General features: G+C 39.2%; 1 protein-coding gene across 3 annotated transcripts in view; it reads right to left on the reverse strand.

Moving 5' to 3' along the window:
• Gria2 (glutamate ionotropic receptor AMPA type subunit 2) overlaps window positions 1-24,113 on the reverse strand; it is a 127,469-nt gene extending 103,356 nt beyond the window's left edge. For 2 of the 3 annotated variants that reach the window (XM_048363898.1, XM_048363899.1), the window contains exons 1-2: window positions 23,706-24,113; window positions 23,038-23,178 (exon numbers count right to left, since the gene is read on the reverse strand). In XM_048363898.1, the coding sequence (XP_048219855.1) occupies window positions 23,038-23,178; window positions 23,706-23,793 (229 nt within the window). In that variant the 5' untranslated portion in view covers window positions 23,794-24,113. The remainder of the gene's footprint in view (window positions 1-23,037; window positions 23,179-23,705) is intronic. The other variant, XM_048363900.1, reaches the window with a different exon arrangement.
• Between the last annotated feature and the right edge of the window lie 2,304 nt (window positions 24,114-26,417).

Raw genomic sequence — 26,417 nt, forward strand, 5'->3', positions numbered from 1 at the left:
AGGGAGGGAGGGAGGGAGGGAGGGAGGGAGGGAGGGAGGGAGGGAGGGAAGAAGCTGGAATGAGCCCTATAGAAAAAAAGGCGGGGAGGGAGGGGCACATCAGGCCCGAGTTACAGAGCTGCTGGCCATGAGTTAATGAATTACCAACTCATAGTAAAAACAAGAAAATGTACTGATGCTTTGCTGGAAGCTTACCATCAAAGGCTCACAGGAACCTATTTGCCCTGGGACAATGGTTTAATACTAATTTAGGGTTTTTGGAAGCTTTAAACAAGAAAATCAAAGTTCCATGCAAGTCACATTTTTCAAATAGTCAGTAATCATGACCAGAAAAGAAAATAACATAAAATATAATACTTGGTTTAACATTATTTTAATATAACTCTTTAAAACAGTCCTGGAAGTGACAGTCTTTATAGGAAACGAGTAGATGTTTTCATATATATGTATTATGTATATATATATATACATATATATTATCTACATGCAAGTTTGAATTTTACATTAAGAACATTCTAAGTGAGATGGGAAAATTTCAAGTAGAAAAATAGTCAAATATTGCCAAGTGCTGGTGGCTCACACCTGTAATCCTAGCTACTCAAGAGGCAGAGATCTGAAGATCAAGGTTCAAAGCCACCCTGAACAAGAAAGTCCATGAGACTCTTAGCTCCAATTAACCTCCAGAAAACTGCAACTGGCACTGTGACTCAAGTGGGAGAACGCTAGCCTTGAACTGAAGAGCTCAGGCTTTGAATTCAAGCCTGACCGACAAAAGAAAAAAAAAAGAAAAGAAAGAGAGAGAGAGAAAGAAAGGAAAATAGTCAAATAGAAACGAGGGAAATGTAAAATGGCAAATGCCCTATTTACAAGTATTTCTCAGGTATTCAGAGACAGTCTTTCCACATTGGCTGTCTAGGAGAATATTATATAGTTTTTGTCACTTGCATAGCTTGAACTCAAGGCCTGAGTACTGTCCCTGAGCCTCTTTGTACTCAAGGCTAGTGTTCTACCACTTGAGCCACGTGCCACTTCCAGTTTTTGAGTGGTTAGTTGGAGATAAGCGTCTCTCTGAGACTTTTCTGCCTGGGCTGGGTTCAAACCATGATTTTTGGAACTCAGCCTTCTAAGTAGCTAGAATCACAGGCATGAGAAACCTGCCCAGGCTCTAAAAGATTTTAAAACTTACCTTCTAGATATATCAATTATGTCAATATATGCAATTTTTGGAGACTATAAAAATAAAGAGTATCTAAGAACTTTGAGAAGAGAATTAATAAATCAACAAAGAAACAGTGATGAGAATTCTCAAACCTTTGGTGACAGATGATAAGAAGAAATCAAGTATAACTCAGTGACTAGTTTCAAAGAGAACAATAAAATGGCTAGAAATTTTAAGGTATTTCTAAAATCTGTGTAGAAACAAATGTAATCTAAATCTGAATTAATATGATAAGAACACAAATGAATCTAAATTTACGGTGCCAAATAAGAATATAAGTGATGATGGAGAGAGAATAAAATATATTCTAAGCAATAAAAATGTAGTAAGAGAAAAAATTGGGAACTTCTTTGTGGCACTGTATTTCAATCCCAGGCCTTGCATCTCCACTTGAGCCAAGAATTCAACCCTTTTTCTTTCTGTACTTTGTGATTCTACTTTCTATTATTTATTCAGTCAGACCATAATTTTTATTCTGATTGATCTCCTTCAATAAACACATCCATTTTAATCTGAAGAAAATAATTGAAGCTATCATAAAATAGGTACTACTGCTTTATCTGTTGTTATTTTTTTTCTGCCAGTTCTGGGTCTTGGACTCAGGGCCTGAGCACTGTCCCTGGCTTCTTTTTGTTCAAGGCTAGCACTCTACCACTTGAGCCACAGCGCCACTTCTGGCTTTTTCTATATATGTGGTGCTGAGGAATCAAACCCAAGGCTTCATGTATATGATGCAAGCATTCTACACTAGGCCATATTCCTAGCCCAGTACTGCTTTATCTTACCAGGGAAAAAAGAAGACTACCACTGATTGCATTAAAATAGTGTAGGTTTACAATATATATATGTCTACATAAACATAATATATATTGTTATCTAAAAATGCAGATTCTTTTACACATCTTATAACATATTTATATTATATATACATATTATTTTAAGGCAACCGGGTGTATAGACACACACAATTGGAAAGACAATACCTGTCACTATCAAAATGATCAATTATCATTTATAATAAAATATAACATATTTATATATAATAAAAATAATAAAAAGAAACAGGTGAGACAAAAAGGTGATCATATAAATGTTATTAAAAGATAATTAGGTCTAGATGATTGTTTTCCATTCTTCTGTTTTCTCTCTTTGGAAGTTTTTAAGACAATATTCACACATCTCTGAAAAATTAACTTCCATAAAGTAGTATTATACAAAAATGAAAACATAATAATGTCCTCAAGGTAGAAGATTAAATAAGTTGATTGGGAAGAGATAAGATGGCTATTACTAGCCTACACCAATACATAGTTCTATTCAGAGCCCTTGGAGGCCAAGTCCCTGGACACACAACTCTGCCACACAGATCTCGATTCAATAGCCCTATGCAATTCCCTGGAACTATTACCAAGATGACAATGAAAATTGGAAAAAAGCCCCTAATGACGCTATGTTTTAAATGTAAGTGCATAAAGCAAATAGGAATGATTTTATTTAGCAAAAAGATTTTTTTCTATCCAATATATGAGAATATGTTTCATGCAACAATTACATTGAGGGTTTGAGAGAGTATAAATTTTATTCTAAATGGTTAAATTTAAATTGGACTTGGGCACCAGTGGCTCATACCTGTCATTCTAGCTACTCGGGAGACTGAGATCTGGGCAGGAAAATCCGTGTGACTCTTATCTGAGACTAACCACACAAAAAAAAGGTGTGTGAAGATGTGGCTCAAAGTGGTAGAGCACTAGCCTTGAGTACTAAAGCTCAGGGACAATGCCCAAGCCCTGAGTTCAAGCCCAGGTCCACTAATACATAGACAGACAGATGATAGATAGATAGATAGATAGATAGATAGATAGATAGATAGATGATAGATAGATAAATGGCATTGATTTCCTTAATATTGATGGAAAATTTATCTATTCAATGGTATTGGTCAAAATAATTACACTTATCAAAATTATGAAATATATATGAATATATAATATACATGTAGAAGAATTTTGTTTGCAATAATATTTAAACTGATGAAATGAGAATCTAAAAATGCTGCAAAAATAAAATCTAGGTAATTAGATCATCTGCATAAACATTATGAAGCCATAAAAATTAAGTTTGCAGATGGCTCTAATGCCACATAAAAGTGTGTTAAAGCACATATGTGTATACTAACAAATAATTATTTCTTGGATAATTTTTTCAGATTTTTCCAAATTTTCTGCCTTAATATCTTATTTCTTTTTTTTTTTTTTGGGGGGGGGGCCAGTCCTGGGCCATGAACTCAGGGCCTGAGCACTGTCCCTGGCTTCTTTTTGCTCAAGGCTAGCACTCTGCCACTTGAGCCACAGCGCCACTTCTGGCCGTTTTCTGTATATGTGGTGCTGGGGAATCGAACCCAGGGCCTCATGTATATGAGGCAGGCACTCTTGCCACTAGGCCATATCCCCAGCCCCAATATCTTATTTCTATAAGCAAGAAGAATATCGTTATCAGAGCTTTTTTTTATTAATTCTGGAGCAATATTACTGAACTGTAAAAGAAATGAGAGTATGCTGGTGGTTGCAAGACATTAAGCTCTTTTTTTAAGTTTTTGCACAAATTTTAACACAAAACTGCTAATTTAAACATAGGACTATTTTTAACCATGCAAAATTATTCTATAATTTTACACAAAAAAGATACATTAGTAAATAAAGGAATGGCTAGAGCCTAGTAGAAACTTAATAAAGTATATTGCTTTAAGTTGTAATGAAAGTTATAAACATTCCCACTTTAATATTCATTGAGCAGCATGTGCCAGAAAGGATACCGCAAGGCCTGCAGTCACTGTCCTTGCCTTATTAATAAGCCCAGAGTGATTTCAGACATTAAACATTTACCCATTTCTCTGATTTTGAACCAATAATATGCGGTGTATTTCTTGAGCCACTAGGTGAGCAGAACCCATTTATTGATTCAAGTAACATTTTATTTAAGGGTGTTTAAAGTGACAGTTGAAATCAGAATCGTCATGTCTGCATAGCTTCATATGTGGCTTTAGGTAGAGAATATACCTGGTTTTCAAGACAAATGAGGAAAGAAATTAATTATATTGCATTAGTAAAGCCAGGGGGATTAGAGTCATTTGCCTTCTGTATTGCAGGTCAAGTATGGACTTAGATTTTAATACTCTATTTGTAACCACATATGGATTAATATAGTGAATTGACTCCCATATGATATGCAAAAACTAAGTCACAGCCATTATTCATTAGGTAAAAGCTAGTAGAGGTTAGGAAATAGGCAAAACAAGCAATCAAATTATGTGACTTAATGATACAAACCACGAAGCATTACAATATATTTTATTCATCCCTCAGGGTTCAGTTAATGTTCAAAGGCTGCCATTTCTTACTGATCTGAAACCACAGTAATACCAAGGCACAACCTAGGAAGACAGTACTCTCAGGAAATAAATGGCATGTCTTTCTTTACATTCCTTTATGTGTAACAGAGGACGAACTTGATAATTTCTTCTGTGTAAATATCCTGTTTTCTGTTAGCTCTTTAAGGAACTATTTACTTAAAAAGAAACTCTGATAGATTTTAATTCAATAAAGAAAAAAAGATTTTTCTATGTTCTGACACTTGGATTAACTATACGAGGGAAATACTATTGTAGATATTCTGTAGATACTCATAAAAATTATGAGCACATACTCATGATTATTTTAAAGAAAGCCAACCATTTTTGTAAAAACGTTGCACCTGGGTGCTGGTGGCTCACTCCTATAATCCTAGCTACTCAGAAGGCGCGGATCTGAGAACCTCAGCTCAAAGCTGACGTGGGCAGGAAAGTCCGGGAGACGCTTATCTTTAAGCACTAAAAAAGCCAGATGTGAAGCTGTGGCTAAAAGTGGGTAAAGCACTAAATAGCTTAAAAGCTCAGGACAGTGCACAGGCCTTGAGTTCAAGCTCCAGAACCAGCACCAAAACAAACAAACAAACAAAAAACTACCAACAGAAAAGGAAAAATATGTACACGCACACATACCTCAGTAAGAAAATATATCATCATAGCTGTAAGAAAATATATCATCATAGCTAAATTAAAATTGGGCCAAACTCTGAAAAGATATGCACATAGTCTTGTGCTGCCCATTTCTTGGCCTATACTCAGAGACATATGTAGGATGTTTCCTCATTACAAATTTAAGCAATGAGAAACTCATGGCAAAGCTTTAAAAACTTCAATGTAAACAGCAACAAAGAGAGCGGCAGAAACAGACACTTGTCTGCATTCTAGGTGCAACTGTAAATTGATAGGCCTTTAGAAAAATACACAATCTAGCAAACTTAGAAATGCAAACACATTTGCCTACACTTATAACAATTCTACAAATTCATTCATACGTATTAATAAAATAGATGGAGAGTGGAGATATAACTCAGTGGCAGAGCATTACTAGGTTCTGGGTTCCATTCCAACACCAGAAATAAATAATAAAAGAAAAGAAAAGGGAAGAAAGGTAGGAAGAAAATAACCCATAAAAGGTAGGCTGAATAACAGACCACAGTCCAGTGAACTACACAGAACAAGGACAATCTATACAAATAAAACAAGTATTGTACTAATGCTGTCATTTTATTTTCTCTGGAAGATTGGGGTTTGAAGCTAGCATGGACAGAAAAGTCTGTGACATTCCATCTTCAGAATAACCTGCAAACAACTGGAATAATGGCTCAAAGTACTATAGCTCCAGGAGCTGAGCAAGCCCAGCCAGAAAAGCAAACTGGCAGCCATGTATATAATGCCTCTATTTCTAGAAACCACTGAGCAAAATTTTCTCAAGGAAGTGAAGGTGGAAGGTAGAGTCAATATTTATTAATTATATCTCCTTTTGTAGTGTTTCCATTACCATATGCATGAGTTATTTTCACTCCAATTTTTATGAAACTAAATGATTTTTTTCTAAATATCTCAAATTTCAAGTCACCCACAATAATATGGCTGGAAATAAACATTTTTGTCTCTTTTCATAACTTTTTTTACACTGAAAGCTACATCAAGTTTTTCAGATAATTGTATTTTTCTACCAGAAATGTTCACCCTGCTATAAAAGCAAAGTTTAGAGTAATAAAATCTGTTTTTAATATTTTGAGATGCTAGCAAGTTGTTCATATTTCTAACGCTATGCAAAATAGCTGAATGCATAAACATTATAGAACACATTTTAATACTGTTGGAACACTTAAAATTTGCTTCTTTAGAAATAAGCCATAATAATATCTATGATACTCAAATAGTACCATCCATATAAGTTCATCATTATAAATATTGTCTAGCAATTTCTATAGTACATATGAACTCAGGTTGATATGGAAGTCCAGACTGAGACAAGAAAAACCACCTGAGCTAAGTAGTTCAAGGCCAACCCAGGCCTTGAACAAAACCTTAAATTAAGGGGCTGGAGATATGGCCTAGTGGCAAGAGTGCCTGCCTCATATACATGAGGCCCTGGGTTCGATTCCCCAGCACCACATATACAGAAAATGGCCAGAAGTGGCACTGTGGCTCAAGTGGCAGAGTGCTAGCCTTGAGCAAAAAGACGCCAGGGACAGTGCTCAGGCCCTGAGTCCAAGACCCAGGACTGGCCAAAAAAAAAAAAAAAAACTTAAATTAAGAAGACTTTGTCAATGAAAAGGAATAACTCATATGCAACATAAAATACAAATTGTTATGTCCAAATATGATTCAAAAATTGAAATTATTATTATTTTTTTTTTTTTTTTTGGCCAGTCCTGGGACCTGGGCTCAGGGCCTGAGCACTGTCCCTGCCTTCTTTTTGCTCAAGGCTAGCACTCTGCCACTTGAGCCACAGCGCCACTTCTGGCCATTTTGTGTATATGTGGTGCCGGGGAATCGAACTCAGGGCCTCATGTATACAAGGCAAGCACTCTTGCCACTAGGCCATATCCCCAGCCCCTGAAATTATTTTTAATAGCCTCATTTAGTAAGTATATTACTTGATGCCTTCTGTGAGAACCAAGGGAAAATGTAGCCCCCTGAGCTCCTAGAAACAATAGGCCTTGTAAAATTTCAGTCTTAGCGTTTACCCTTGGCTTCTATAACTCCATTTTGGTGACTCTACTCTAGAGGGCTGCATCACCGCCCATGAGACTAGTTCCTCATAGTTTGACATTTAAAAATATATGTAGCCCTTGTTCCTCTCTGCATCTAGGTAGCAACCATAGTAACAGATTGTAAAAATGATCATAGTAATAGATTATAGAAATAATCATAGTAATATTTATAGAAATACCATGGTAACTGTCAGGTTGCTCCACTCATGAAAGCTTAGTGGATTGCTTTAGCCTGCTCATGGTTGCTTAGTTGATATTAGGGGAACATGGTAACAATTGTTAAAAATGAAGTTACTATTAGGTCACCTCGGCTTCTGTACAGGGCTTGCTTAACCCGTTTGTGACTTGCTTTGACCTCCTGCCATGCCCTGCATGTGATAAGTGAGCACCTGCTGTACAATGCATAGCTCCTACCTTTAAAAACCCAGCCCTGCGGTGGCTCAGGGCTGTTCTTTACCATCCTGAGGGTGGAGAGCAGACGCTGTCCACAGCTACATAAACACTCCTAGCCCGATTGACTGAGTGCTGGTGATTTGATTGCCATGAGTTCAAATCCTGGGTGACCAGGATACTACATCTTCACTTGGACAACAATTTGCTCCTAAACTATATTCTAAATCAGGTATTTTAGGACAAATAACTCCACTGAAAGTCATTGTTTTACTTTTTCTTCATAAAATTTGGAATTACCATTTCTGATTATAATTTATTTTGATTCCAATCTACTTCGAAGGCACAGAATAATGTTTATAAATGATCTACCACAGTGACTACACATTCTAACATAATAAGAAAATCATCTAGCTACCGAGATTAATGACTTCTTTGGCTGGAAAGAAAAGACGTATTCATTTTTTACAACCAGAAATATTACACTATTACACGATTCCTAGCTCTGCTTCCACCCCCATCATAACGTGACTACCTTTCTATCCAATGATTTTGGTTTTTGATTTGTGAAGAGCCCTATGGCCTAGCTGTGAGGAGCCGAAGGCACTGAGAGATTGGAACAAGCTCCCAGAATGCTGGAGGCTAGAGTCCATGAAAGATGGAGCACTCGAGGCAATACAGAGGCTCAAATTACTACCCCAAGTGTGTTTAAAAGGAGAGTCTGTGTTAACCTTGTAATGTCTATTGCTTCCCTCCACTTCCTGTGAAATGTCAATTATCACTTGTACGCAAACTGTGCTTCATGTTAATGATTGTAACCCTAGCCTTTGCCCATATCTTCAGTCCCCTCTCCCTGTACTAAACTCAATAAAATGCTTATTAATGGAGTCTCAGGATCCTATAGCAGGAATCCTTTAGGGTTCCCTGTCCCCACCCAAACCTCAGTTGCCAGCCTGTTCTCCTGTCATTATACTGCCCCCAATCCCAGCGGACTGCAACATTGATTATCTGTCTGTGTCTGCCTTGTTTCATTTTGCATAATGTATTTTATTGTATTATTTTATTTATTTTTAAATAGTTTAATTATCTTTAAGTAGTTGTACAAGAGAGTCGTCATTCACCAAAGCAATTTATGAATACAGTGCCTCTTGATCAATGCTATCCCTCTCAATATTCTTACTCACCCCTCCCAGCCTACCCTACCCTTATTTATCTTGGTTTTAAGGTAGGTATTGATTTTTTAAACTAGCTAACAAAACAGTTTATGTGTACAGCACACCCTGATTTGTTTCACCACTTCAACATCTTCATCTCCCTTAGACCTCCTCCTTCCCTTATATTCCTCAATTCTGTTGATGTGTGTGTGTGTGTGTGTGTGTTTGTGTATTCTTGTTGTAAAAGATGAATAGGTCCTTGGAGGTCTGCTTCAGAATTATGCAGATAGTTAAGTCCACTGTATTATGCATTTTATATTTTATCACCACGATGGATCTTTTGTTCATTGTTCTTAATAAGGGAAGAAACTTTAAAATGTTATGTTCATGCCATTGCTATGGTGGTGTTTTCTTGTTTTTTAAGCTATAAAAGTAAGTATATTATATACATATTATAGTAAGTATGTAGGTATAGTAAATATTTATATTTGTACCCCAACTATCACATACATACATGCACGTGTGCACACACACACACACACACACACACACACACACACAGAGGAGAGAGAGAGAGAGAGAGACATTCCAGAAACAAGAACACAAAATGGTAAAATAGATTTAAAGAAAATAATACTTATTTTGAAAATGAACTTGAAAAAATTGAATGCATGAACTTGCTTGCATAGCATGAAAATTTCATGCAAAGTGAACTGCTTCTTTATTTTGGAAAACAGTCCCAGTGGTGTTTTAAATAGGAGAAATTTAATGCAGAAGAAATCACTAAAAAAGTTTATGCTTCTATTCTGAAACAGTAATCTCTAGGTTTCTTCATTATTTGCAACTAATAGAATAGTCCATTTCTATGTTTGTGTACTAGAAAGTTCTATCCAAACTAAACAGAATTTTGATCTTATGTTTTCATAAAAAAGAAATAAAAGACTTCTTACTCATCAATAATTTCCAACAAAAAGGCTTATCTTGTTCTTCGTCACTTATACATTAAGGACATAATCAGCTCTGAATAATATGGAACTACAAGTCTGAAGAAAGGTGAAGAGCAAAACAAATGAGCACAAACACTGTGGTTAAAATGCTAAGAAGATGCTACTGTTTTATGCAAATGCATTCTGCAAAACCCAAAATTGTCATCATACCTTTTCTCCTAAATACACAGATTTGCTTAAACAGAGTAATTTTGACCCAAATTCCTGTTATACTACATTAAAGAGTTCATGTAACTGCTGTTAACAGCAAAATAAAACAACATTAAAAGAAAGAGAGTCAGCACAGAATGAGGTAGTGAATATTTTATCAAGTCCAAAACATTTAGCTTATGTGTAGGACATTGTTGTTGTCATTCGTTATAAGCCTCTTCCTTGCTTTCTGCTTCCTTAAAAAAGTTATTTAAAGCCAAAAATTATTTTTAAATTTATTAGCATAAATTAATAGTACAAAGGGGCTTTATTGTGATGTTTACAACATGATAGCATGCACGTAATTTTCTTTCATCGAATTCACACCATTTGTAACACTTTCTTAACTCCTCTCACTCATTTAAAAAACTTTCTGGGCTGGTATTATGGTTTAAATTCAGGTGCTAGCACTTCTGTTTAGCTTTATCGTTCAAGGCTCCTGCTACCCATTCAAACCACACCTCTATTTCTGGCTTAGTGAAGGTGAATTGGAGATAATCTATTGAATTCGTCTGCTGGAGATGGCTTCAAACCAGATCCTCAGATTTCAACCTAGTAGTAGATCTGAGCTAGTAGTAACTCGTAGGTGTGGGCCAGCAGCACCTGGCCCAGACTTTTCTATAGATGAACATCAGCCAAAAAGAACGTCCTTATTCCTGCTAGGAAAGAAATGTAAGAGGCAGATGGCAAAGTACTGGGCAGTGAAATTCAGACAACTGACTCCAGCAAAGAAGTCCACAATAAAGCTAACCTACCTTTCATATCTCTCTACCCACCAGGAATATATACAGTCACTTTGGTAATTTAAATATAGTGATATTATTCTATAATATAGCCATGTAATATAATCATATATCATCATATAATATAATCATATATTCTATACTAATGTATTCTAATCATATCATACTATACTAGCATATTAAATATATGAATACTAATAGTATCAGATAGTCACACAAAATGTTAGCCACAATGTTCAGCTTTTAACTGTGAGTAATTTTCAGATTTTTTTTTAATCTTCTTAGTTGGGGAGGGATAGGAGTCAAGAACATACCAAAATTCTTCTAGAATGCACTTGTTTTATAGTTTTCTAAAAATGATATTAAAATGAAATCTTAGTTCTTATGTTTCCTTGAATGGTTGTGTTTTAATAATGGCTCAGTATTTTGGATATGATAAAGAAGGAACTCTTAACAACCTTCTCTGCTATGCAGCTAACGCATGGCTAAGTACATGGGATTAATATGCACACAGGGGGATTGGAATCACTGAGACAGTGGTGTTAATCACTCTACAAGTAGGGCAACTGTTGTCATTTCAATCCAACAGTAACTTTACAGAGCATATAGTACAATAACTTCCATCTTAGCACAGAATCAAGACTGGAAACCTGAACTGCTTTATACAAAATCCCATGACTTTCAAACGTTGAACCAGAAATTTCATCCAGACATGTACACTTTGACAAACCAGCTACATTGCCAAGTGACAGTGACAGATTCTGCCTTGGGACGTCACTGGTTTGTTTTCTAGATTAAATCTCACAATTTTACAATAGTTTTCAGCAAGTTACCTCAAATTTTCTTTTCCTATCCAGAAGTGGAATACCACAGTAAATCTTGTTATTCTGTAACCTTTATAGAACAGCGCTGAAGTTCAGACAAAACAATGTGCTCAGAAGAAACTATGAACACACTGACACACACACACACACACACACACACACACACACACACAGTCATGAGACTGTAAATTCTCTCAAGGCAGAAACTTCCATTTCATTCTCCTCCTTGGCTCGGAGTCCACTGTCCAAATCCCAGGAAAAGACTGGGAAAAAGAAACACTGATTTCTGACAAAGTGAAGAAGGCATTTGTTTTCTCATTTAACAACCTCAGTAATGTTATCAAATATGGCAAGGAAATTGAGCCTAAAGTTACAAAGACACACACACACACACACACACACACACACACACACACACACTCTCTCTCCTAATTATATTCAAACCTACTTTTCCCTGATTCCTAAGGCTGTGTCTCCATTGATTGCTTCTTGTTTAAGTATAAGTAAATCAATTAAAACATTAGAAATATTCAATGTGCCCAGTTTTGCAAATTGTCAAGATATATCAATCAACCAAGAGAAAGATCTATGAAGGATACTGTTTAACATCCTGAAATGAAGCTACAGGCAATGGGGGAGAGTAGGAGAGAGTGGGGGGGCGGGGGTGGGGTGATCCTGTTCTTCTAGACCCCCCCACCCCACCCCCAGCTTGGAAATTTCATCCTCCCCTGCAGTGCATGGCACATCATGTGAAGTGGCTTCTGTGGCTGTTAGTTTCAGCATTTGGTGTGCCCACATATAAACAAAGTACATGTCATCTCCAGAAAGAAATTAAAATGTGTTCTTCCTCTCATGGATAGTGCTGATCAAAACCATGCAAAGGTCCCCACATAGGATGGAATAATTTGTTTAAAAAAACTCTGACTTTGGTGCATACACATAACTGTGTTATTAGATGTATCTTCACGCACAAAAAACACCTGCTCATGGATGTGTCCCTCTGCACAGCCGGAGGCTGAGGCACAGATGGGCGACTTACCCAGTGTAACACATCCAGTAGGGTAGCTAGAATTCATGGACGTGCACAGGGGCTTTGCCAGTGCTAGTTTCTGTCCCAGGACATGGGGAAATGCAAACCGCAAAGATGCAAAGGTTGTTTATATGATCTTCACAGATAGATCTCCCCTGTGGCTGAACACTGCTGGCTCACACCTGTAATCCTAGCTACTCGAGACTGAGAGAAATGGAAGGTCTCAGTTCAAAGCTAGCAGAAAAGTCTGTGAGACTTCATTTTTCAATTAACCAGCAAAATGCCAGATGGGAGGCCTATCCCAAGAGGTAAACACTGGCATGAGCAAGCAAGCTGAGCAAAAGCCTTGTACCATCGGAAAGAGAGAGAAAGAGAGAGAGAGAGAGAGAAACTTTCTGCATTCACTAGCACTATGATAACTCTGACTTGCCTATGTCCTGAGACCTAAAGAGGAGGGTTTCGTGGTACTATATCCAGAAAACTAGAGCGACCTGGCATCCTGATGATCTTTTTGGTTGATTGCCTATGTTTTCAGAATCCCCTCTCTGGATGTAAAATACTATCCCAGCCAAGGAAACAGCCCTCGCTACCAAGTTCCATGTCCAGTCATGACTTGCCAAACCCGTCCAACAGACAGCCCCTGTCTGTGGTGGCAATGCTCCCTTGGGGAGGAACCCAAGGAGCTCTTTCCATAGTCATCTGGATGTGGGAAGACTACAGATTTTCTTTACAAATAAAATCGTATTCATTTTATACCTAAATTGTTCAATAACTACAGTAAATGTTAAAAATATAAAGATTCAAACTGTGTATAATGACCCAGGCCTTAATCCCAGCTACTGTATCAACTGAGATTGGGAGATCCTATAGGTCACCTCGGACAAAAGGAGTTAAATCTAGGTAAAATCTAGGCAAAGGAGAAAACTCTTATCATCTTGGATATGTGAAAGACATAAAATACAAAGTCCAGAGTCCAGCCTGACTGATGAAGAATAGCGAGACACCTACTTGAAAAAAAAAAAAAAAGTGAAAAGGGCTAAAGGTATGTCTCAAGTGGTAGGGCACCTGTTTTGCAAATTTAGATCCTGAATTCCAATCCTAGTACAGTTAAAACAAAGAGAGAAATAGCAATGTATCATCAACAATAATCTCTGTTAATATTTACCAGGAGCTGTGTGGCTACAAGATCACAGGTACTCCAGTTAGGAGATAAGGACAGCTTTCAGGCCCAGCGCACAGGCTCCCCACAAAATCCATAGTCTAATAGTGTGCGCTATAGCATGGTTTGTAAAATCTTTAGTCAGCATTTATCATAGTACTTTTCAAGGAAAACTATTTTACTATCCCACAAGGATAAAGTACCATAAATTTGTCTTTTTACCAAAGAATAGACCAATTGCTTCCTTTCTGTCTTATCTCTCTCTGGAAACAATTGTTTCAACAAAACTCAAGATTAATATTATGACCAAATTTTCTCTTTTATAATAGCTCAATTCAAATACAGAATAACTGTAGGCATGCAGTCTAAGCAAAGTAAAGGGAACGTGGAGGAAAGGAGGAACCATGAAGGAAGGAAGGGAAGAAAGGAGGGAAGGAGGGAGAGAGGGAGGAAGGAAGGAAGGAATTACAGTTCCAAATTCCTACAACCTGGCCTACTGCCAAGTTCTTGGAGTTTTCTTTTCTTATCCAAGGCCTCCTCTCTCACACTATAAGAAGTTTGTCAATTTCAATCTGCAATAATGGAAAATAAATATTTTCCTTACTCTGAAAATATTTACACCCACAGCATTGTGTCCTATTACTCATGCATAAGAAATGAATGTATATTATCAAATTCATGACATAATCTTACAACAGTGGCTTGAATACTGATGACAGAGTAATTGTGAAATGAATGCTTAATCTCAACAGAATTAATTTAAAACAGAGATGTAATGTTGCCACAAAAAGTTTATAGACTGAAGGAATTTCTGTTAGGCCAGGCAATATAATCTGAGTATCACTGACAAAGCTAGATATATTGGCTTAGTTTATATTCTGTTATTGGGATGAGGAGTCAAGTAATACTACATGTTATTTCAATAATAAGCATAGTGCATACACAGTGTATATGAGCATCTTTCTCTCATTTCCATCAGCATAATTTGAATAGTTAGAAAAATTAGACTAAAGTATTTGCATTATACAATTACTTTCTGAAGTTAACTGAAAGTTTTGAGTGTAAAATCACCAGAAGACCATAAAACACATTGTTTAAGATAAATTACAATTAAAGTCAGTTCTGTTCTTTAATTTCTGCTCACATTTTAGTTGACAACATTAATACTGAATAGTAGTAAATGATCTATATTAAAACTATAAGGTAAAATTCTCAAGAGTAATCAAAATAGTAAACATAAGCAGATATGGATTTGAAGAATGTGAAGTTATAAAAATCAAAACGATCTAAGAAACTAGCAATTCATAAATTTCCTTTCTATAATGAACGTGGCATTTCACTAACTTATTTGTTCTATTCAGTTGAAACAACTGTACATTCCAACACTAAGTTTTAACACTGTCTCTGACCTGCAAAGAGTAGAGGTAAGCTCTTTGGATGTCTTTTTACAATCAAAGTTAATGCCTCAAATAAAATTTGATAACAAGATATTTTGATCAAAAAAATCAATAAAACTCAAAGAAGATGAAACAAAATGACTGAAACATATATTAAAAATAGCCACAGTAGAAAAAAAAGATATGCATATAAAAATAGTCAGACACAGGGCTGGCATGTAGCTCAGTGGCAAAGTACTTGCTAGCAAGTGCAATGTCCTGGGTTCAATCCTCAGTACCAAAAAAGAAAAAAACAACAACAACCAAAACACAGTTTTAAAAAAACAGTCAGACACATTAATAAAAATAGAACAATTGGTCCAAAACAAGAAACTATGTCCATAAACACTTCATTTCCAGACATGCTCTAAAGAAAGAACAATATTTTTTCTGTATTTTATTTAAAATTACATTGGAAAAATTAATACTAATAATTACAGTATGTAATAGCCTAATTAGGGTTTGGAAAGGAGTTACTAAGATAATTTTGTGGCCATTCAAGGTCAAGTACATTCACAGTTATAGATAATCTACACTTAAAATGGAATCTGAAAAAAAAAAAAAGGAATCTGAGAAGATCTATAGCGATCACAGCTTTGGGCTCAAGTATTCAAGAGTTCTTACATCATCCAAAGACTACCCTTTGTAAAATGTTTTAAAATGTTTATTGTATAGATATTAATTCACTTCAATCTTCATCAATGTAACTTTAAGCACAACCACAGCTTTGAATACTACCTGATAGATGAATTCTCTCTCTCTTTCTCTCTCTCTCTCTCTCTCTCTCACACACACACACACACACACACACACACACTTACATTAGTCAGGCATCTGCAGCTCCTGTCTATAATCTTAGCTACTCAGAAAGCTGAAATTTGTAGAATCAAGGTTGAGAGCCAGCCCAGGCTGAAGTCTTCAAGATTCTATCTCCAATTAATCAGCAAACAAAAGCCAGCTAGAGTGTGGCGCAAGAAACCTGAATCAGAGCAAAAGCTATGTATTCAAGCTACTACACTGGCACAATTTTTGAAAAAAACCTAAATGTAATAATTAGATAAATAATTATTAATATTAAATACCTTTGCACATAAGGCTAGTCTCACTAAAGACTTTGCAAAGGGCAAAAGGCAACAAAGAGGCCACACTTACATTTTCCCATTCATTTTTACATATTCTCATTCCATGAAATAAATTTATGAAAAATAATAAAAGAAAGTTTGAAAATGGATTAACATGGAAAATAACATTCCTAATGAGTACCAGTGCAAGAACCACAATCGTTTTTTCCCAAATTAGTAGATGTTGTTTGAAAAAAAATATATTTTGATATGTAGAACATTTTGATATGTAGACTATTTTAAATTTTTGAGTTCAACAATTTTCCTATTTTACTGAGAAGATTTGGGATATGTTAGGTTTAATGATTATTTAAAGAGACAAGCTCCTTGATGATAATTTGTAAGAAACAACGTAGATATGTGGACACAATTTTTGTATAATTAAAGAAATTATATTTAATGAAATCTAAGAAATATGCAGTCAAATTCAATTTAAAAAGAAAGGAAGCTGCATGCTGGTGGCTCATGCCTGTAATCCTAGCTACTCAAAAGGTTAAGGTCTGAGGACTGTAGTTCAAAAGCAGCCCAGGCAGGAAAGTTCTTGAGACTCTTGTCTCTATCTCATTAATCACACACAAAAGTCAGGGGTGGAGCTGTGGCAGCGTGCTAGATTTCATTCAGAAAGCTCAGAGACAGTGCCCAGGCCCAGAGTACAAGCTGAAGGACTGGCACTATACAGACAGACAGAGGCAGAGACAGAGGCAAAGGCAGAGGCAGAAGGGAAGAAAAAAGAAAGGAAATAGCCTGGGCCATGGTGGCCCAAACTTGCAATCCTAGCTACTAAGGGGGCTAAGATTTGAGTATCAGGGTTCAAAGCTACTGTAGAGAAGACAAATCCAGGAGATTGCTATTTCTAATTAATCAGGAAAAAGCTGGAAATGGAGGTGTGGCTCAAGTGAAAGAGTGATAGCCTGGAAGGAAACAGACAAAGGAAAGCATGTGGCCCTATCCCCAGTCCTGGTACAAACAAGCAAACAAAAATAATAGTATAGGAAATTAACTTACCTAGAGACTGTTCACATCTAAATAAACATTTCAATTAGCATAAAGTTTTAGCTTTTAGAGTAATGTACTTTTTACTTCCTTAAACAATTAATAAAGAATAGTTCTCACCGCAATGTAAATCTTACTTCTTGTGATCTAATATACTCTGAAAATTACTTGCTTTTTGAGTGCTATTGATAAAGAGAGCAAGGGAAGGAAAGAAAGTAAAGTGTCTAAAAACACAGTTATTCAGCAACCCATACTGAAATGGTTAGGAAACAAGTATCCTTTGTCACCCTTTCTTATACTTCCTTGAAATTCCTTTGCAGTAAGTGATTATAGGTAAAAAAAATTCCTTTGCAGTAAGTAATTGGCAAATAACTCAACAAAACTAGTTATTCTGATATAAAGAAGCTATTTATTTCTTCTCATATTTTGATTGAATATAATATTTACAGTGGTGCTGAAGTTGTTATGGACTGGTAATATTATAATTTCTCATCATTGAAGTAGTAACATCCAAATTGATTCAGATATGATTCAGAATTTTTGCATATATAAAAAAACAGTAATTCAGTCTGGTGATGGTGGCTCATGCCTGTAACCTTAGCTACTCAGGAGGCTAAGAAATGACAATCACTGTTCAAAGACAGCCGTAGCAGGAGAGTCTGTGAAACTACTCAGAAAAAGCCAGTAGTGGTACTGTGGCTCAAGTGGTAGAGCTCAAGCCTAGAGAAAACAGATCTCAGGGACAGCACTCAGGGTCTGAGTTCAAGTCCTAGGACTGGCACCAAAAAAAAGAAGACCCCAAAAACAAAACCCAGTAATTCTAATTTTTTCTACGTATCTCAACAAAATGACCAATCTATATATACCTACTTACACTCTATAAATATTAACTAAAAGCACACAAAACTCTTCCACATTAAGAACTGCATTAATTTGATGAATACAGAAACACAATTTGCATGATCCATGACTAAACTTCAATAATAAGAAATACACCCCAAAAAGCTGGGGACCAGTGACTCATGCCTGTAACCCTAGCTTCCCTAGCTACCTAGGCTGACATCTGAGGACCATGTTTGAAGTCCACCTTGGCAGTATAATCTGTGAGACTCTAATCTGTAATTAACCACCCAAAACAAAAAGCTGGAAGTGGAGCTGTGGCTCAAATGGTAGAGCACTAACCTGAGCAAAAGAAACTCAGGGACAGTACTCAGGCCCTAAATTCAAGTCCCAGGACCAGAACAGAAAGAAAAGAAAAGAAAACAAACAAACAAAAAAGAAAACTAAGGACATCTGTTCCTAAAAGGAAGCACTGAAAGTTTTTCAGTGTATTTTAGTTAATACTTTTTCCAATCTATTTTAATAAATAAAATTTAACAATTGTTCCAAATTATATTTCATTTGCATCTTTTATTTCTAAATAAATTTGTTTCCAATGGCTTTAAAGGTATTCAATGGTGCAACACTTTTATCAAACAATATTTTCTCCAACATCTCCATCTGCTGGCTTAGAGAAAGTAGATTTTTATTTGCTGTCTCTAAATTTAATACCTTCATGATTTATTTTTGTTATGTTGTAGAATTTAAATATAAAATAATTAATGTTAGCTTAGACAAACAACTGTTTGCCAAAATTACTTATCAAAATAGATTATAAAGACTACTTCAAATATTTCCTGTTATAAATCCTAAGAGATTCAACATTTCCTGTTATAAATCCTATGAGATTAGAGACTGATGTTTCTAATCCTTTTAGACAGTTTTATTTCTAAAACTTCTTTGTAATTAGCATTGCATTAAATTTTACTAAAAGTCTTTAGGATGTAAAACACATCATTTTCCAGGATAAAAAACTCCACTGTTGGTTTCATTGGTTAACTATAGGAGAAAGAGAGAGAGAGAGAGAGAGAGAGAGAGAGAGAGAGACAGACTAATATCAAACATATATTTTGTAAAACTCCAGATTGTTTTTTTCAGGTACTGTAATAAAGAATTTGTGTTTAAGAGCTCCAGGAATTCGTTTTAGACAAGACCACAACTGCCAATCCACACTAAAGGCATGAAGGTCTCAAGTAAGAGCTATTAGCACATAGAGGGGAACGTGAGTTAGCAAACGTTAGTGACCCTAGGGAAAGCATTCACTATGTCTCTGACAGCCAGAAGCCTTTCAATAAATACTATGAATGAGTGAATGTTTTCTGGGAGCTCATTGCTAACATCAGCTGATGGGTGGAGATGCGACTCTCAATTTCCCTTCTGGTTTTATGCTTTATAGTTTCTCATAACGAGAACATATAATTGAAGAATCATTGGAAATATAATCTTAGCACTAATTCTAGCAAAGAGGGAAGTGGAAAGAAGCCAGAGGAGAGTGAAAGAAGAGAAGAGGGAAGGAAAGACAGGAAAGTGGTCTTCCCACAGGTATCCATGGAAACAAAGGAGGAACAAATAAGCTCTGCCATTATCTCACTGTGACTGTGAACGTGTAGGTGTGGGAGCTGGGTGCCATGCACACCCAGTTGAGAATAGAATGCCTTCATTTCATTCGTACAGCCTTAAGACATTCAGTAGATCACCTTGGATCTTTAACGCAATGTCAAAGTCAGTATTTCCAGTAAGGAAATAAAATTTAGTGTACCAATTATTTCACCAAACTATAAAACTCCTTTTCTTACTACATGGAATTAATCCGATGAGGTTTTTATGGCTTAATTTTTTTTTAAAAAGCTACCTTTTTAAGACTTGAGTAAGGATACACTTTACTTAATATGTAGTTAGAGAAGAATGCCTTGGGCTTGTAGATGAATGAGGAAAAACTAGCTTGATGTCAGCAGTCAAAGTACTTAATACTATTGCTCCTATTTTACACAGGAAAGACTCATAGCTTTCCCTGATTTAGAAGGGAGGACAAGAAAATAAAGAATATACATTGGAGGAAAACCTTGAGAATTTAAATGAACAAGACTTAACTTGAAAATTTGACACTAGAGATGGTATTCACTTCTTAATTATTGACTCTGTAGTGGTTACGATTCAAGTAAACATCTCTCTTCTTTATCTCTTTTCTCTCTCTTCCCTCCCACCACCCCCCCATCAAGAGAGTCAAATTAATTAACTAATTTTGTATTTTCTATTTTAGAAAAATATACTCCACTTCGCAGATTTTGCAATTCCTCGAAGAAATTGCAACACAAAATGTAAAGCGATGTTTCTCAGTTAATGAATCAATATCAACTCTAGAAAATTCTGCTCAGTGATCCTCTTTCTGTAATTGTGCCTCAATAGTTGTTAGTAGCAGTGAAGTTGCTTCTAACGTGGGGGTTGAAGTGCTGAGATTCTGAAAATCCATGTGGGCACCTTCCAAGAGTATTGGGCTCCTCCAAGTTATTTGTTCCTGTATTATTCTAGGACAACAATCCTAGAAGGAGTAATGTTAAGATCTGAAGACATGCACAATTTTTACTTTAGGTTCACTTTTTCGTGAAAAGAAAAATCTATGCAAAATGAAGAATTTGTAATCGCATCACCTCAGAACTATGATCAAGTATATTAAAATGTTTAGCTGTTTCTAATGAAATTCATGTGCTTATCACACAGAATAGTTCATTAGTTCATAGGATTACACATGGCTTTCACATATGTCCACATTCTAGTTATATTTCTTATTTTCATGACGTCTGAATCAAAATAGACCAATTTGAAAAACAGTAAGACTAAATCCTAAATCTAGCAGTTTACAGCCTGCAGTCTTTGACTATGACATAGCCCACAGAGTAATCCCACATGGATTGGAATCAGATTTATTTTACTTAATATGTGGGTATGTTCTTTTCCCTGTGAATTTCTCTCATCATTTTCACCAATGCATAAACTCCTCCGTTATCGACAGCTTTTCAAATTAAGCTATACTTTCTCACAAACTGCAACTGGGGACTCTTGAAAAGCAATGTACTTCCTCTACTCATGATCTCTTTATGACTCATTTGGCAAAGCCTATCACGGTCATATATAGATAGATACTCCAGATATGCTCATGGCAAACTTGTCATTTAGGAGAAAGGGAAATTTCCTGATATCAAATGAAATTGGACTCTGACAGGTATGCAGAACAAGCATGGAAGTCTTTGAAATTTAATTAACACAATCTATTTTGTATGCACTTGTTATGCACTAAGGTTTGTTGGGATACATGTAGCGTTAAAAAAAATTCTACTTTAAGAGCCTCTTTCTTCTCTCTTCCTCGCCCTCCCTCCCCTCTTTCTCACACACACAGTTTCTTTATTCAGCTTCAAATTAAAAAAAAAAAAAAAAAGCCAGGCCTGGCACTGAAATCTTCTTAGATTGGTCTGGTACCGAGGGTCCGCCAGGACCCCAGGAGGCTGCGTGTTCGGGTCCCGGGCCCGCTCCGCGCGTCCTGGCGCCCGTCCTGGCCCGGGGCGCCTCTCTGCTGCCCCCCGACTCGAGCGAGCCGCCCGCCCCGCGCTCGGGGGCCGTGGCCGTCGGGGGCCCTGCTCTTCCACCCACTCCACAGCCGATCCGGAGTGGGGGTGAGCCATTTGCAGATCCTCACGGATTGTTCCGGAGGAATCGCTCCCGCCAGCTGCAGGAAATGGTGGCCACCGGATGTGCGGGCGCGGGGAGGCGGCCGCGCGGAGCGGCGGGGGAGCCCGTCCCCACTCGCCGTGGCTCCATGGCTGGGGCTGCACCGAACCTTTCCCCGCGCGGCCGCCCTGGCTGAGCAGCCCTGCGCGCGAGCCCGGGGCTCGGGACCCGGAGAGCGGCGACGACTAAAATGGCTGATCGATGATTCCAGATCGTACACCTCGGCCTGTGGCAACCGAAGGCGGGTCCCCCCCCCCCCGCGACCCCCCACCCCGGGCTGCCTTTGCCAGACAGGCTCCCGGAGTCCCGCGCGCTTCGGGCTCGCGAGCTGCCCGCGGCCGCCCCGGCGGAACGCCCCCCACCCCCACTTCAGCCGCCCCGAGCCCAAGCGGCGCCCGCGCGCCAGCCAGCGCCTCCCCGTCCCCGCCGCCGCCAGCCCCCCGCCCGCCGGCCCGGGCCTGCACAGCCCGGCTCCCCGCGGCGCCGCGCCCCGGGGTGGGCGTTATGTAACCGCCGGATGCCAGTTCCGCGAACGCGCTAACAACTTGTCTCCTCGGCCCGGAGAACTCGCGGGGGCCGGGCTCCGAGTTGGAGCCGAGCTGGAGCCCGCAGCTCCGGCGTCCGGGTTCCGGCAGTCCCTCCTGGGACCTGGCCAACAGCCCCACAGCGCGCCCTGGGGAACAACGTGTTCCCTGTTGGCGGGGTGCCAGCGGGCGCGCACGAGGGGAGGGCGAGCAGAGCGTCTTTGGGGCGCGGACGACCAGCGAGACACCCCCTGAACCCCAGCAAGACCCCCCCACCTCCAGCCCCTCCCTCCCCAGCACCCTGGCGCACACTCTCCCATGCCGAACGCCTCCTCTTCGTCTCCCCCTCAGTCAGCAGGGGTCCCCGAGATCACAGTCGCCTTCGCACGCACGCGCGAGTGCAGCCACTCACACCCACACACCGACACACACACGCACACCATCCCACGCTGGAAAGCGCTAGCTGTCCGCGTGCACACCCCCCCACCCCCCAAGACAAGCGTGAATATGCATGACTTACAAGCATTGGTGACTGCGAAGCTGTTGGCTACCTCCAAATTGTCGATGTGGGGTGTCAGTCTGAACTCCGAAGTGGAAAACTGAACCATCCCTACGCGAAATGCACTGTATTCCTGGTCGGCGCCCCTCGGAAACAACCCCCCTGCAAAGAACAAACAATCGAGGCAACCGAGTCAGCGGCCGGAGAGAAAGCCGGCCCCAGGACCCTGGGTCTAATTCACGAGAACAGGACGAACAGACATTCACGGGGGGGGGGGGGGGGGGGAGGGAGGCGAACCTCCAAAAGGCAGCCAAGGGGTCAGGACGGGAAGAAGACCGAAGGCAAGGTGGGGGAGCTGGGGAAGGTCGGTCTCCTTTCCGCCCAGTCTTAGGCTTTGCGTTGGGACCCCGGGAGAATCCCCACAACCCAGGAGATGTCGGTGAGGCAGAAAGCATTCTTGCCATTTGCACATCAGAAATGACAACCCCTTTTTCTTTCTTGTCTCAAAGGCATAGCCGCTCCCCCCGTACCTCATCCCGAGAAAATCATGTACATTCTAGGTAGTTTAAATCTGGAATGCAGTCAAGGTATGACATAAGTCTACATGACATGAATTAATTTGTCCACTGTGAACAAAGATTACCACCAAATTATGCACAATTCAAAAGCATAGCACAAAGGGTACCTACCTATCTGTATGCTGTTGGAAGAGACACCAAAAATCAGTCCCCATAAAACAGGAGAAAGGAGGACAGAAATATGCATAATCTTTTGCATTTCCAAGAAAAGTGGAGCATCCACAAAATACCCCCTCGTGTGTGTGTGTGTGTGTGTGTGTGTGTGTGTGTGTCTCCTCTTCCTCTGTGGTCGTTTCTCTCAGTGCATTAGATCCTCTGCATTTTGAGACAACAATTTAGCACCAAGCTGCTGAAGTGGAGGCAGAAGAACGCCCGTCTCCGGTGCCGCCGGTGGCTCTCGACGCCTGCGCCCGGTCCCCCTTCCCAAGTCCGGAGGCTCGGCTGGCTGCAGTTGCCCTGGAGCTGCCGCTGTGGTCCCGGTGTCTCGGAAGATTCAGCACCCTCCCATGCACTCACACACATTCACCCTCTCGCTCTCTCTTCTCCCTCTCTCCTCTCTCACACACGCGCGCGCGCACACACTCACACACACTCACACACGCGCGCACTGAGCCAAGTCACCGGAGAGAGGCAGGCAGTGCCGGGCGCGCGTGCGCGGACGGCGGCAAGCAGGGGGCGCGCTCGCTCTCCACCCCCCCCACCTCCCCCGCACAGCGCCCCGCACCCCGCACGGCCCCCGCCGAGGCGCCGCTCCAGCCCCGCGGCCAAGGCTCCTAGGAGAGACCGCGGGTCTCCAGCAGCACGGGCGCCCGCCGCGCGCGCGCGCCTGCATCTGGATTTCAGCACCGAGGACAGCGCCCTGCTCCCGCCCGGGGCGCCCGCGGCGCCTCCCTGCTGCAGCTGCGGAGATGCTCCGGCCCGGATCGAATGCTGCAAAGCCGATTTCCGGCCGCGGGGCAGGGGAAAGCGAATTGCAGATGGCACTTGGCGGTGGGGGCGATCCCTGGGCAGGCCTTGCTGCTTTACGTGCAGAGTCATTTTGGATTTTGTCTCCAATCGCTCTCGTCAAAACTCACTCGAACAATCTAGAAACGCGGCCATTGCCTGACAGCTGAAAAGCCAACAGATTAAATACCTCACCCAGGGCAGTGTCCCCAAATTGGGAACTTTGGCGTCCTGTGCTGTGCTCACGGTCCGGGGCGGGAGGAACACCAACGTCCTCGCCCCGAAAGCCTCAAGTTGCAGAGGGAAGTGTCAAGACTGAGTCTGCAAAATGCTTTGCCTGGAAATCCCATCCTTAAAGCGCACTCCGCTGGGCCGGTACGGGCGTACAGACCTGAACTGCCGGCCCTAGCTCTGCCAGCCTCCCGAAGATGTCTTCACAGGTGTGTACACAGCTCAAACAGCCCGGCGCGGGCTCGAAAGCAAAGACAGGCTCTGGCCTGGGGAGGAAGCACGTCCATATTATCATGTGCATACCATATTCTTCAAACTAAAGCGAAAAATAATTATTTTCCATTTTAGGACATTATACACACATATGAGCACACACACACGTATATATATATATATAAGTTTATATATGGAAGTTTAAATATATGAGTTTATGATATATATTACAGAAACCTAGCTTTTAGATATGTTTCTCATGTTGCTCTCCATGCTGTTCATCAATCTCTCCCTGGGAACCTACTGTGGCAATTCTCGTTGCTGCTTCAGAAATTCCCTCACCAAATTGCATGGCCTTTGCGATTTTAAACCAAGAAATGAAAGAGGACTCGTTTCATGGAATTGTGTCCAAGGGCCTAAAGATTAAACAACAGGACACACAGGAAGAATCTTCTAATATTCCAAATCGTTAGCCTATCATCTGACTTTCTTGTTGGGCTGTAGCAGTAATATCACATCTGTCACTTCTCACTGTTCAGATTAGTTCACACTTGTGCCTTAATCATAGTAAGTCTCAATTTTCCCACTTGAAAAATGAGAAATGGTCCAAGTAGTCTTTGGTGCTCTTAAATCTTGCTCTGTGTTTTTTAAATGATAATACTTCATACATAGATATTTATAAACCAGGAAGTCAAAATATGTATAATCTATTATCTATCTTTATTTCAGCTTCTTTATTTATACTATAAATAAAGCAGATTCTTTTAATTAAGAGTCACTTAGCATTTTACAATTTAACAAACAAAAATTGCAAGAGAAATAAATTATATGTATATTTGTAATAATGTAACATAAAGAATTAATTAAATAAGTCATGTACACTGAATCACCACATGTAATAGAAGACAAGATAATCTGAAATGATTTATGTTTTGAAAGGAAAATAGTTTCAAGAATGGGTTATAGTACATAGCAAAGTAAAATTTGTCTTCAGTCATTAAACTTGTATACCAATAATCTGTGTTCATAACATGGTTATGAATTTACCTCTCACGTGTGGGAAAATACCAGTGTATTTCAGCATAATTATAGGAATATAATCATTTATAAAACTTTTTCAGTCTGCTTAAGTATAAAGTCATACCCAAGCACAGAATTCTTTTGATGTATGTGCAATATATTTAAATTGATGGAAGTAAATGGTTATGTGAACAAATGGTACAGTATTGAAATTTACTTTTCATAGTCAAAAGTTATTTCTTAAATAATTAGAAACATCTTATGTCTAGAATATTTATCTTAAGTTAGTCACTAACAAGATCAAAATTTAAATTGCAAAGAAAATTTGCAAGAAAAGCTCACTGTTTTCTGCCCTCTACTGTTCAATGTTGGCAATTATATAGAACTTAAGTTGTTTCTGACGAAATAATAATT

Source organism: Perognathus longimembris, chromosome 16 (genome assembly GCF_023159225.1).
Source record: "Perognathus longimembris pacificus isolate PPM17 chromosome 16, ASM2315922v1, whole genome shotgun sequence".
Taxonomy (NCBI): domain Eukaryota; kingdom Metazoa; phylum Chordata; class Mammalia; order Rodentia; family Heteromyidae; genus Perognathus; species Perognathus longimembris.